The sequence below is a fragment of the Solanum verrucosum genome, unplaced genomic scaffold (genome assembly GCF_900185275.1).
Source record: "Solanum verrucosum unplaced genomic scaffold, falcon-dt-bn FXZP01000207.1, whole genome shotgun sequence".
Taxonomy (NCBI): Eukaryota; Viridiplantae; Streptophyta; class Magnoliopsida; order Solanales; family Solanaceae; genus Solanum; species Solanum verrucosum.
The window spans coordinates 2112493-2127666 of NW_026019996.1; the positions used below are offsets into that span (position 1 = coordinate 2112493).

Here is a 15174-nt window from a genome sequence, read left to right on the forward strand (position 1 = left end):
TGCCTTGTACTTGTCTATGGACCCATCAACTTTGTGCTTAATCTTAAACACTTATTTTGAACCAATTGCCTGCTTCCCTGGTGGTAAGTCAACTATCTCCTAGGTGTGATTACTTTCCAATGCTGCAATTTCATCAGACATAGCTGCAACCCACCTATCATCTGTAGATGCTTCACGAAAAGAAGTAGGCTCAATTAGTTGTGAGAATATACCCCAAGTATGCTTGGTAAGGGGTGGACAAATGAGAATAATGGAGATAGTTTGAGATGAGGTAGGTACAACTTGCAGATGGTTTTGAATTAGTGACATAGTCATCAAGCCAACCAGGTGGCTTAGTATGTCTAGAAGGTCTAGTCTTTAGTGGATTGACTGGTAGTGTTTCTGGTAAAGGATCAACTTTATTTGCTTCATCTGTGTCATCAGGAACTGCAACATTCTCTATGTTATTCTCTATACTGAACTCAGTATCATGGTCTGATGATGTGTCTGGATTGTCTAATATAATAGGCTCTATATGCTCATTGACAGAAGTAGGAATCAAGTCTGAGTTATCCATCTCAAACATATCAGACTCTACAGGCAATGCTTGTGTTTGGAAAGGAAAATGTCCTCTCTAAATGTAACATCTCTACTCACAAAGAAAACCTTTTCAATCAGATCATACAACATGTACCCTTTCTGAGTCTCAGTGTACCTTAGGAACACTAATTTCCTAGCTCTAGGTGCAAACTTGTCCCCTTTATGAAATCTAGTTGCATAACACAAGCAACCAAATACCCTTAAATGACTAACTTCTAGTATCTTCTGATGTAACACCTCGTAAGGTGATCTCCCTTTCAACACATCAGTAGGCAACTTATTGATCAGATATACATCAGTCCTAACACATTCACCCCAGAATTGAATAGGAAGGAAGCTTTGAAATTTTAGTGCCCTGGCCACTTCTAATATGTGCCTATGTCTTCTTTCTACTGTACCATTCTGCTGAGGAGTGTAAGCACAACTACTATGATGTATAACACCATTTGAAGCAAACAAGTCAATAACTGAGGAATTAAAGAACTCTATACCATTGTCAGATCTTAAAATCTTCATAGACAGTGCAAACTGATTCTTTATTAAAGCAATGAAATCCCTGAGGACTACAATGACTTCACTTTTAGAGTGAATTAGACATAGCCAAGTGTATCTACTAAAGTCATCCACTATAGTAACAAAGTAATGCTTCTTGTCAAAAGTAGGATGTCTGTAGGGTCCCCAAACATCAACATGAACTTATTCAAAAGCTCTTAATGTTTTGCTTTCACTAACAGGAAACTTCAATCTACATTGTTTAGCTAAAGGACAAATCTCACAGTTGTGTTGTACAGTTCTATTTGAAAGATGCTTTAATGACTGAATATGTTGCAGCACACTTGTTGAAGCATGTCCTAGCCTTAAGTGCCAAAGTCTTGTGCCTCCATCCTTATTCTCAGCAACCATATCATGCATTGTTGGCTTTATTGGATTCTCTAGTGTATAAAACCCTTTCTTTTCTTTACCAATCCCCAATACCGTGCCATTGTAAAGTCTCTGAAACACACAGAAGTCAGGGTAAAAAGAGACTGAACAAGCTAGCTCTCTGGTTAGTTTTGAGACTGATAGCAAGCTAAACTTGAAGTCTAGTACATGCATTACATTATTGAGTTCATGCCCCTCTAAAAATTTTGTGATGCCAATATTTATAATGTCAAATTTATTCCCTATTGGCACCTGTACTCCATCTGTCTTATTGTCTTGTATACTTAGACTAGCAATTAATAATTTCTCATTAGGTGTAATATGATATGTAGCTCCACTATCAAATATCCATTCACAAACCTGGCTTGTTTGGGAATCTAAGGAAGCAATACCTAACATGTTAACAACACAGTCTGATGTGCTTGTCTTGTCCATCCTATTCACCATATCTTCGTATTGAGATGATGACATCTGATTCTCAGTAGCCTTTGTGAAGTCATCATCATTCTTAGTGAAATGAGCATTAGGCTTGACATCAGATTTGAAACCCTCAGTTCTTCTTCTTTCAGTAAAACCATCCGGTCCTTTCCTCTTGCTTTGAAAATCTAGTGGATACCCTACCAACCTGTAGCAATCACCCATAAAATTCCCTTTGAATCCACAATTATCACATATTGTACCTAGTGGTACAAATTTCTTTGGTTTAGGTCTGTATCATTGAGTTCTTCTTGCTAAAAGTGTTAGAGGATCCCTGGTTTTGTCTAGAACTCCTAGTGCTCTCTGACTTTCTTCTTGTGCTGCTACTGCATATGCTTCATTAATAGTTATAACAGGCTTCCTAGCCAAGATACTACTCCTGATCTGACCAAAACTTTCATTCAATCCCATTAGAAATTGCAGCAACCTCTAATACCTCAAATGTTTCACATATGTAGCTGAATCCTCACAAGTGCACCCAGGCGAAGGAATCATAACATCCAATTCATCCCATAAGTCCCTCAATTTTGAATAATATGAAGTCACATAGTCGATACCTTGTTTGAAAGCTGTGATTTCAGATCACAAATGATATATTCTGGTGAGATCTGATCTATCAAACCTTTCCTCAAAATCTGCCCAAACCTTCTTCGCATTCGAAGAATATATTATTCTTGGTAGCAATTCACTCGTAACAGTGCTCGCAATCCATGACAACACAATTGCGTTACACTTTTCCCACTGTTCTTCCAGTACTCCTTTATAAGCTGCCTTTGCACAAGATCCATCAACAAATCCCAGTTTTCCTTTCCCTCTGAGAGCCAATTTCATCGATCTGCTCCACAGAGCATAATTTTCTGGTCATGTTAGTTTGATTGGCACCAAAAAAACTCCAGGAGCATCTGAAGCTTAAAGATACAATGGATGATTGTGATTTAGGGTTGTGACCTCATTCCCTGTCATCGATGCAAATGGATTTTCGTTTCCCGTCATTCTGGTTTGATTCATAAGCTTCTTCTACAGCTTCGTAATCCTTGTTTATCTTCTGCGCAGATCAATCCTCACGATCTGGGCTCTGATACCATGTTAATTTTCTTCTTCTAAAACAGTATGATATTCATGTAGAGAGCATTTGAGATTGAAAGAGAAAAGAAGATATTTTCATACATTTGAAATGTGAATTACACGTGCTTTTATAAAGCTAGCTACAATGTATTGTTATAACTAACTTGCTATAGTGAAGTTAGTTATAACTAACTACTATCAACTAACTAACTACGCCTCTAATCACCAACTAATCTTCTATTTATTTAATAAAACACGTATATTCTTTAGCTGAGGATCTCCTTTTTTTTCTTTTCTTTCTTTTAACTTCTTTTGTTCCATTATTCTCTCTATAACAATTTTTTATTTCTAATGGAGTTGAATAACTAATACATATTTATGAGACTTTTTCATTTTCTTAATCCGTTTTTCATTTCTTTCGTGTTCGTAGATGATCAACAATTATTTAATCTCATTTAAGTTTAATAGTTAATACATATTAATATTCATGCATTTAATCTTCTCCCATATTCCTTGGGTTTTCTCAAATTCTTCATTCAAATATATCGCATGTAGTACTTCAGTTTTGCAGTTGTAAGCTTATGTCTAAAAGTCTATTTTTCATATATTTTGTTTTTAATTTTTTTTTATAATGGTGTGACGTTTAGATCAGCTTGCGCGTGCATTTTAATTAATTTCATGAGATAAATGTCACCTCTCATCAACAATAGATACCATGCCATAATTTAATTTATTTCAATTATTCTATGTTAGATAAGTAGGAAGACAATGAAGACAAAGAAAGAATGTAGATCTTCACTTGGCATATTCACTATTTTATTTGTTTAAAACTTTGTTTAATCAAAATTATTTTGTGAGATTCATATTTTTTTTGTTTTGGTTGAATTTATTTATACGAGCAATTAAAAAGACCAATAATAATAGATTATATAAAAATTGAAAAACATAGAAACAACTACTAATATGAAGAAGAATTTGCTAACTTACACATTAGTGATAAAAAGGAAAAAATATTAGAATAATTTATATTATTATGTTGGTTCTTCCGCATTCTTAGTTATTTGTTCTCCAGTTAAGTTTATTGCTCTCAAGTCTTAACTGGTTGAATAATTTTCATATTTTCTAATTAAATTGAATAAATATTGTGTGATACAATTATACAAATATTTATGATTCTTCATATTATTACATAGTATGCTTTGTTTGGGAGAGTTATTTCAATATCTTTCATATATAATTTACAAGGCACAATAATGAATATTATCATAAGAGAAAAATAAGAATTGACAGTTAGATAAAATTAATAGAAGACTAGAGATGACGAATTTGAAGAGAAAAAGAAAGAAAAAGGAAAGAAATGAAGGTGAATGAAAATGTAAAAAGATGAAAGTGAATGAAAATGTAAAGATTAAAGAAGAGTGGTGAGTAGGAAAGAAGTCATAGAAAGGAAGAGAAAAAAATGAAGAACAAAGTAAATATATATTTTTTATACAAAGATAGAGAACATGGTAGCATGTAATTGAGATTGTTAGACAAGTTCATGTGTTTATATAGTAGTCATGTTTTTAGATTTAAATTTAAAATATAGTATATAAACATACTAAAGATTATATTTTTCATGAAAGAAAATAAGGTTGAATACTCTTTTTAAGATGTACAAAGGAAAATTATGTTTCCAATTTGTTACTCATGTACGTTAAGAGATCAATTTTATCATTTGCATGTTATGAATAAATTGTTCAAAAACTTATTACCGCGCTGAGCGGGCTGAATTCACTAGTATATATATAAAGGAGAAACATAGAGAAGGTGATGTGACACCTCTCTATGGCCTCCATTTATATTTATCTTTTTTTACTATTTTTTCATTCATTATTTAATTATTTTATTTTTAATATCTCAAAAAGTCTTCACATTCAATTACTCAACTTTCACCTATCACTATAATATATTTTTAATATCTTTAATAAAATAAGAAAGAACTTTCAATAACTCACACCTCTTCAACTTTTAATCTTAATAATATTCATAACTCTTTTTTTTTAATCTTCATAACCCCCAAAATTAAATTTATTAGTTTATGACACCTTATGGTATTCCTCCTCTTTTTTCTATATAAATTCATATTTTGTAGCAAGAAAAAATTCATTCAAAGTTATTCTTATACTTCTCCATCACCATATCATACATTAGGATGAGAAAGAAATGTTAATTATCACATCATATGATTGTTGTCAACAAAGTCGTAAAGAATCTATGGGTAAAAATGCTTCTTTTAATTTTTTAAATTATATTTTTTACTTTAATAATTTATGTGATGTTATTTATTTTGTTTAGTCAATTTAACTAATCTTTGAAACTAAATTGAATAAACTCAATCCAAATAAAATCATGGAGTAACTAACAATTTCATAATATACTATTTGTGCTTGTAGGGTGAAGAAGAAAGTTGAGGAAGATACAAAAATAGAGAAAATTGTGAATTTTGGAAGAAGATAATGTAGAGTCTTACAATAAAATTATTATTATAGTAATTTGATCTTTTTAGTTTTTCTTTCCTATTCTCTATATTTCTTTTATGTACTTTATTGAAGAACCTAAAATATATAAAAAAAAAATTCTTTTTCTTTTACATGACTATAGTTGTACATACATAATTCATTACGTTAAATTATGGTTAGTTACGTTCTTTTGAATTTTTATTATGATAATTTTTTGCAACATTCTAAAACGAGCATTATGTACTCGATGTTACTGTCTATTTGTATGCCGAAGTGCATTCCTAAATACGACACTAAGATTAGAAGCATTTTAAAGAGTGGAAATTTGATAACTTACAAAAAGAAAAAAACGTTATCCAAGCAATGAATTAAAAAAATTGTCAACAAATTTGAGTATTTGTATAATTCTAATGAAAAACTAAAGAAACTATAAACATTATATACAATACTTTCGTTTTCAACAAAAGAAGACAAAGATCCTATTTATTTTTTGATAAATTTCACTATATTTTAATTTATTATTATTATTAAAACGTGTCAATTATTACTCTCTCCATTTATTTCTATTATATATTGTAAAAACTTAAATGTCTCAAAATTTATTATTCTACGTATTCCTATTCTTTATTGTAAATTTAAAGACCTAAATATTTAATTCCAACCCTTTCATTCTGCAAGAAGAATGAAAAAATTATATATATATATATATATATATATATATATATATATATATATAAAGCTAAAATATTAAAAAAATGATTTGACACCTCTCTTTGGCCAATGATCCTTATTTTTATTTTTTTTATTGTTGTAATTTTTACTATATTTCTATTTATAATTACTATTAAAAAATGTGTCAATTACTATTTCCTTCATTAATTTCTATTATTTATTTTAAGAGTTTTAAATACCTCAAATTTTACTACTCCACTTATTCCTATTATTTATTGTAAATTTAAAGGCAAAAATATTTATCACTCAAATCTTTCATTTTCTCCCTAATGAATGAAAAATTATTAAAATAGAGTAGTCTAATGAAATATCATTTCAAATAGCTTGAAAAAAGTTAAATCATCCCTTTAACTCTCCTAATTATGAGATTTCTCTTTTTATCTAATTTTCAATAATCTAAAAAATATATACAATTAATCAATTAGCCAATTAAAGAATAAGATAATTGCTCACTAAATAAATTTTAAAAATGGAAAGACGTAACTCTCCAAAAAAAATCTAACATCCATTTATATTTATTACGTTTCATGATGAACCCATGATTAAAGTTGACGGTAAAAAAATATTGCACTAGCCAAAAAAGTTAATTTTTTCCCTATTTTCTTATTTATTTTATTAGTTTATAAGAATAAACGTCACAAGTATTATCATTTATTGTCCAAATTTTTCATATTCTTTATTGAAAATCAAAACTCATCCACATATTGATATGAAATTATTGATATTCGCTTTTAACTTCTTCATCTTTATGTTGTGTTTGGATTACATAATTTATTCAGTTTCTATACAAAGTTGATATTTGAGCTCTCTTGTGTATTTATTATTTCTAACTTTTAATAAAAAATTTACGAAATATTAATTTTTATGCCTTTCATATGAAAGTTTTGTGTAGATATATAACAAAAAGTTTAAGCTATAAATTTTATCAATTAAACAAATTGATATGCTCATATTTTAAAAAAGTAATTGTGAAAAAATTAAATTATAAGCAAAAAAAATTACATGAACTCTAAATTTATATAGTTAAATAAATATATAAACGTAAATAGTATTATATATAGGAAATTATTAGTGAAATAACATAAATAATTTAAAACACCCAAAAATGAGATAGCAACGTATATAAAATTGCGCATAAAGAAATATGTCTTTGTATTGTTCCAAGGAAAAATTATAATTCTCTTCTTATTTTTCTTGAAACTAATTTAATTCTATTGTTTTTTTTCTTTTATTGTTATTTTCTGTTTGATTTTTTCATATATATATATTGGCATTGCAATTTCTTAATTTTTATATATCAATTAATATAGAAAAATATGACCGCGCGAAGCGCGGTTTGGTTAACTAGTAGAGTATTATACAATAATTGTTGATCTTGTGCAAAATACACCGTGAAAAATGTTGTAGATTAATATTGAAAGTTTAGGTAATGCAGAACCGTGCATGATAAACTTGGCTCACATGTTTTCGATGTATTTTTTTCTCCTAAAACACTTCTTATGACTACTTATCTAAATTGGATTAAATATCGTCCTAAAAATGATATTATTTTTGTGAATACTTATCTAAGTTGAATTAAATACTTCTTATGAATACTTATCCAAATTGAATTAAATATCGTCCTAAAAATGACATTACTTTTGTGAATACTTATCCAAATTGAATTAAAATTCGTTTCAAGTAGTAAATTGTGAAATTTCAAAAAATACAATAATTCATAAAAGGTTATCTAATATATTTAATTTCATTTAAATTGAATTAAATTTCATTTTCAAATAGTAAATGGTGAGAATTCAAAATATATATTAATTCATTAAAAGTTATCTAATATATTTCATAAATTTTAAAAGTTATCTAATATATTTCATAAATTAACTCTTTATTGAGTTCTAATAGATTTGGTTTAATCCATTAGATGTTTAATTCTTATGTTTTCATAAGTTTATTTATCAAAATTCTTATAACTGAATTTATATTTTACTTTCATGCAGAAACACTTTATTAGTACCTCAATTTAATTTATTGTTTATTTGTTCATACTCACATATTAAATTAAATCAACATGATGATTTTATTGGGAATTAAAGGGAGGTATAGATCAAATTAAATTAGAAAATTGGGAAATGAAGTTACAAGGATGATGGTGATTATAAAGGTATTGTACATGTGTAGATGATTATCAAAATAATTATACATTACTCTAACTTTAAAGTTATGTGATGGCATATTACTTTTTGTTAGATAGCAAGACAACTAATGATAGTGTGTTTCAAATATTCCTTCATTTTTTAATTACGTCTACAATAATCATTAAAGTTGAGCTACATCTTTCTATTCAGTTCTTTGACTCAAAAATATAGCACGACTAAAATCTAATTATTATAGAGCATTTCATATTGATTATTCATTTGATTATATATATGAAATTTAGGTAATAATATATTAAATTGTGCAACTTTACGTTGATAGAAGTTGATGTTATTATATGAGTTTTTTCTATGAAAATAATTATTACCCTCTTACATTATTCTTGAATTTAAAGTTATATTATATTTCAGTTGGTTTGTATCACTAAAATTGCCTATGAAATTAGAATTAAATGAGAGAATAAGGATATCAAATGACCATTGGGGAAGAACTCCACTTTGCAACTAAGGAGAAGAGTCAATTTCATTTTGTGATTTTTCGCATGCTTCAGTCAGTGTATCTCAGATATCCCCACACTACTTCTATTATACATACACGAAGCAAGAGTGCATGGTAAATCCAAAACAAAAACCCCATGGATTCGCAAAAGAAAGGATTGACTATGAGGCCAAAGAGTCTAATACCACTCCTGCAAAGACTCTTTAACCAATCAAGCAAGACAGATTGAATGAAAGAAATAAGTTACTCCACAAACTCGCCCAAATGGAAATAGACCCGCCACTATAGATTTGTCAACCCCCCCCCCCCCCCCGCTCTAGGGGACGGGGCAATAGCAACACAAAAGTTTCATACAAAGGTGCCTTGAAGAAGAAAGTAACAAAAACCTCTTTCTCTTCGGGAGTGAAAAAGTAAACTACCTTAGTAAGCTAGCTTGCGGGATTCCTAGAAATGAGGCTTATCCTTAGCCTAATAAATGGTTTATCAAGAAGATTAATGGGTTATTTTAGTGAGCCGGATTTGATAAATGGTCCGGTATATTTATTTGTGTTCATTACCCCTCAAGGTTTAGGGGCATATTTCATCAAATGTATAACGGTAGAATTAGTTTTAACTGAAAACTCAAAGAGAATATGTTAAACTATTCCCATAAATAGCGGGGCAAATATCACCCCTTTTCATTTCATGAGACTGTACACAAAGGCCCTGTAGGAAGCCTACAAATCAAACAAGAACCTTCACAAAAAACCATCCTATACAAGGTTCCTGGCTGATCTCAAGAAATGTATCACTGAAGATTATCTAGTGGGATTGTCTAAGAACGTGTATCTAGATGTTCACTATCCTAACTCCTATAGTAACAAATACTACGCGCAGTAGCCAACCAACCTGAGTTGCCTTCAATAAGGTAGGAATCGGCAAGGCTTCTGCACAAAAACAGATGCCAGCCATTGACATAAAGGTTCCATTAGTCCAAAGCATGGAACCACCTCAAAAATCAAAATGATGTTCAATCCTCAAGATTTTACACGGGAACAAACCCTCCTGTTTCAAAGAAGAAAAAAGAGAGGAAGAGTCGTGTTGCAGTATTAGGAGCCTATTATATAGTCTAAATCCAAATACAAGCACACAAAAATAAGTGAGAAACAGAATCATTACCCTCTCACTGGTGTCAAAGCTCTTGTCTACCTCAGGCCAAAATCAATCAAATCCCAAGAAGATTCAGAATCATAATAATCATAGTCTTCATAATTCTTGAAACAAAAAGACAGCAATTTAGGTTGTGATTCAAATTGGAAAAAGCACTCAGGTAAATCACTAAATCTAGATGAAATTGAGAAGCGAAGGAACAAACCTCATCATACTTGCCAACATCAGCTGAATCTGCCTCATCATCCACCTATAGTTGCAACTGTCATTTACAGTATTCTAAAACTTGTACTTGAAAGTTAAGCATCTGAATGGAAGGGACCAAATGCATTCTTGCAAATGATAAACTTATTACTCATCAAGCATGTCAGAAAAGAAACATTTCAAAAATTAAAGCCATATAAATATCCTAATAGGTTCAAGAGATATAAGATGTTATGTCATTTACAGTATCCGGAAACCTGTAATTTAAAGTTTTAAGCATCTTAACGGGGAATCAGAAAGATAGAAGCATTATCCACAAGGAACTTGTAATTTATCAAACAGATCACAGTACAATGCTTTTAAAAATTTGCAAGCAAAGGTAATGTAAGAGAGCAAATAAATACAGAAAAGAGCATTATGAGCTTTAGGTATAAAACTTCCACAGTTGAAGTAGCATTAAGCTCCTGATGCCTTCAGTAGATATAGGACTTGGTAATCTAGTTTCTCTGTGGAAATCTAAACGCAGAAATGTTCGCTTAGATGGTCATCTAAGGCAAATGTTTATTCTTAAGAGAGGCTAGTATGTTTGTTCGAGAGACTAATACTATTGCAGATAGTGAGGAGTATGAAAAACAATTCTGGAATCCAAACTATTTTTACCCATGCATGATCAATATTGTATCTAATGTCATTAAGGAATCTATGTCCTCTGCTAGAGAATCTTGTTACTGGATAAGCAAGATTGTAACTTCATCATGTTTACTAGCTTTGAAACAGAAAAAGCATCAACTTCTTAACAGAACGAATCCTTCATTTCAGAAAACACAGGAAGTTCAATTAAGGCTGAAATTTGTGAATCTTCAAATGACATTTATCCCTGTATAGGAAATTTGAAAAAGGATGTCACACAATGCGGAACAAGGAAATGCATCACCAGCCAGCAGAGTCCATTTAGGAGCACAATATCTAAAGTGACAATCAATGATCATTCAAGGAATAAGCAGTCTGCAGTAGTAGCAGAACAAAGAAATGTAACACGCAGATTACCCTCCATGGCATATCATTCTCCTCTCTGTGCAAAAGTTTCACATGTGCAAGATTAATTGTCTCGGCTTTCATGAAGTACAAAAACTTCTCCTGAAATTTTTTCAGTTCAATTACATTAATAAACACTTCAATGAACAAATGGGTGATGAATCATGATTAGCTAGCATTGTTTGATAAAAATAATATAGCCAAAGCTCAAATAGAAACAACTAAAAGTACCAAACAAACTGGTACCTTACGTGTCATGTTTTTCCACGTCTCAAAACCTCTGTTATCTACTTCAAACTCATTTTCGTCGATATTTTTCTTCACAAAATCCTCCCTGCAACACCAAACCTATGAGGCCATGACCACTTAAGACAACATTTTTTCTTTATACACATAATACTAACATATTGAACAAACAAAATAGATATCCACAACATGGTTGTTCTTTAATGTAAAGATTTGGCACACACATTGATTATGTTGAAGGCAAAATACATAAACATGCCATTTAACTTAATTTGACATCTATATCCTCTAATTTTGGGTGTGCAGAAATAGCACTTAAACATGTATACAATTTGCACAAATAAGCACACACGTCCTATATGGCAATTTGCGTGAAATATACCTGTCCTACATGGCAATTCGTGTGAGATATGTCCGTCCTACATGACAATTAATTTGAATTATGTCATATAGGACACGTGTATACTTGTTCAACTTTATATATATTTAAATGTCTATTTGAGCAAGTTAAGGGACATTGTTTATATATTATGCCTGTATTAAACAAGCCTCTCTAAACTCATACATTCAAATAAATAACTAAACAGAGAGATAAGAGGCAACTAACATGAAAATTCGAAAAGCCGATCTGGGTTGATGAATAAGGGTCTTCTCCTTAACAATGTTTCTGCTCCTGGGTTGGCATTTCAATTTCTTTACATCCTTTCTGGGTTCACATTCATGCATGTCAGCCAACGCAATAGCCACTGAGATACCACATGTTTCACTGCAAATACACCCACATTACACAAACAAATTTTTTACATAAATTATTGATCAGAAAGAGGGGAAATTAGTATACCATTTTTGAAAAGCACTGCCATCAGGACCACGATGTATTTGGATACCAAAAACCCTTTTCCTTGTTCTAGCTTGGTACATCATTGAATACTGGGTCTCTTTCTGTAAGTATTATTAACTTGGATTCTACAGGACAATTGGAATCGCCATTAATGGCTATTATAAGGACCCAAATTAAACTAACTTGCGCCTAAGGTTTAGGATAATGCCTTGATTGTTTGCTTAACGATTATGAAGTAATTAAGGGGTTGCAGGATAAGGTGGTCATTGAGGCATATTTTTGCGGGACAATGGTATGTTTTGGCTAAACTGCGCGGGCGGGGCTCAAAAAAAAGTTAAGTGAAGCGCCTTTTAGAAAAAAAGCAAATATTTCCCGCTTTGAATCAAAGTGGGATCGTGCGTACTTATAAGGAAATGACACGTCAAAGTAAAGTCAGCGGCGTGTGGCTTTTGGGTTGCAAGGGACCAAAATATAAAAGTGATACTACTAATTAATACTCCATCCGTTTCACAAAGAATTACCTGGTTTGACTTGACACGGAATTTAAGAAAATAAAGAAGACTTTTGAATCTTGTGATCTTAAATTAAAGTTATGTCAAATGTACAAAATTGTCCTTTAATCTTGTGACCTTAAACATGCCACGTGGAAAATTGAAATTAAAATGTTAACAAAAAAAGAAATAGGTCATTCTTTTTTAAACAGACTAAAAAGGAAATGAGGTCATTCTTTTTTAAACGGAGGGAGTAATAATTTTATACAAATTTGATAGTGTTAAGAGCTAATTACATCGTATCCTACACTTTTTCAAATTACGAAAATTCTTTAAATTTGGTGGAATTCGAATATATCCTAACATGTCCGATACATTTAATTGTTCATGTTATTGTTAGGGATTTTAAAATTTCAATTTAATTGTTCATGCATGTTATTGTTAGAGTAGAAAATTAGTATTGCTAGATTTCATTGTTAGATTTAATTGGTTGAATTCTTATGTTTCTTGTGTTGTTCTTGAATCATGAAATTTGGTAATTTTTCGTCATGTTTGTTCTTAAATTCGTTCAAAATTGTTTGTGAGTTTAAGAATTTGTGTTTCAATTTTCTTTGGATAGGAAGATAGTTATGTTCATGTTTTTGCAAGAGCAGATTTCTTTTACATGGTGAAATTTCCTTTGGGTAAGATTGTAGTAGGTGCAAAAATTTTAGAAGCAAAGTTAAAAATTTCAACTTATACATTTGACAAATTTTGAGTGATCCGATAAAGAAAATAGAAAGTGAAACTTAGTCATTGAGTAAGAGTTATAAATTTATAATGCGTAAATATGAAATGAATTTTAAAAAACAAATATAAAGTTTAGATCAAGATTAGTTCCTTAAATCTAGTATCACCTTTAAAATATCTTCATTTACTAAATTATAATTCCTATGTCTCCTCTAATTCATACTTTCTTATTACTTATTAGTCATCCATCCAAACTAACACTTAGAAATGAATAATATTATCAAGAATTAAATTAAAATTAAATATTTTATCCATTAATTTAGTGCTTCATATCATTTATAATTAATTACTATTAAATATTCAATGTATAATAACCATTAAATCATTGAATTTAATTAATTAACTATTAAATGATAAAATATAGTTTATTAAATAATTAAATTTAATCATCAATACAAATAAAAACTAAGAAAAATTTATATGTCATTTAATTTATAACGAATAACTATATATTTTTGTAGATGGATTATCGTTTGTGGATGTGTCATAGAACTAATGAACTCGTGGGAACATGAAAGATGAATTTGTTGAAGGTGTTAGGGGATTTGTCACTCATGCAATGTCACTCGACCCTTTTCAAAGATCATGGGTTAATTAAGTGTCCTTGTGAGCGATGCAATCGTATGAAGTTTTTTTAGATCGAAAACAATGAAGGTTCATATCTATTCTAATGGATTTAAGCCTGGATATTTGGTGTGAACATATCATGGAGAATGGTAATGTAATGTAAGAGTGTATATATATATACTCTTGTAGTATCATTGACTAATGAATAATTTCTGAACAAGTAATCTTAATAATATCATAATATATATATATATATATATATATATATATATGTAACACCCCGATTTTTCCAAAACGTCTAAATTAACTCGTACCTTCGTGGAAAGACAAAGAGGGTGAGTAATAAATTAAAAAGGATGTGGTATGTCATATTTTAAGTGTTCAAGGGTTTTATCTCAAGTTTTGAAGTTAAGTAAGTGGCAAAATAAAAGTTGGCGAAAGTTATCGTAAGTTCCTTTTTAAAGATTTCTTTGAAATTTGGGTCAAATGTATTGGATGTTTTCTCCCAATATATAAAGAGTTAGAAGGCCTATTACCCATTAAATCGAAGGCCTATTACCCATTAAATCGAAGGCCTACGAGTCTAGTTTGCAACGCACAAAACCCCGTATCAAACGGACATCAGAGTAAAAAGTTATGAGGATTTTACTAGGGATTGCCAGGGCAGAATCCGGGTTGGATCCGAGTCGGGTGAAGAAATATGGTATGTCGGCTATTTAACGTTTTTAGCCATGGAAACAGTTCATTTCAGTTCCAAAACCAGAAAAAAAAAGCTTAGGAGAGGGTTCCTATGGAGTCCTAGCATGATGAAGGTTAGTTTTGACGATTTCTACCATTAAACATTGCCCCCGTGCCTAGAAACGTAATCCCTACACGTGGTAATTGTTTTTCCCTTCTATTTGCTGCGTTTGGAGCTGGTTTTTGAAGATAT

The 15174-nt window shown here is 30.5% G+C and overlaps 1 protein-coding gene across 1 annotated transcript; it reads right to left on the reverse strand.

Moving 5' to 3' along the window:
• Positions 1-9775: 9775 nt before the first annotated feature.
• On the reverse strand, positions 9776-12602 carry LOC125819289 (high mobility group B protein 7). The gene is made up of 7 exons (XM_049498759.1): positions 12397-12602; positions 12163-12321; positions 11556-11643; positions 11322-11411; positions 10276-10320; positions 10080-10174; positions 9776-9965 (listed from the first exon to the last, which is right to left on the reverse strand). The coding sequence occupies exons 1-6, from the start codon at positions 12477-12479 to the stop codon at positions 10106-10108; spliced, it is 534 nt and encodes a 177-aa protein (XP_049354716.1). The 5' UTR covers positions 12480-12602; the 3' UTR covers positions 9776-9965; positions 10080-10105.
• Between the last annotated feature and the right edge of the window lie 2572 nt (positions 12603-15174).

Excerpts from the sequence above, each read along its gene's own strand:
- LOC125819289 (XM_049498759.1), bottom strand. The coding sequence starts at position 12,479 with ATGATGTACCAAGCTAGAACAAGGAAAAGGGTTTTTGGTATCCAAATA. Across the intron at positions 12,322-12,396 it reads GGCAGTGCTTTTCAAAAATG|TGAAACATGTGGTATCTCAG; the intron begins GTATACTAATTT and ends GTGTATTTGCAG. Across the intron at positions 11,644-12,162 it reads TCGGCTTTTCGAATTTTCAT|GGAGGATTTTGTGAAGAAAA; the intron begins GTTAGTTGCCTC and ends TTGGTGTTGCAG.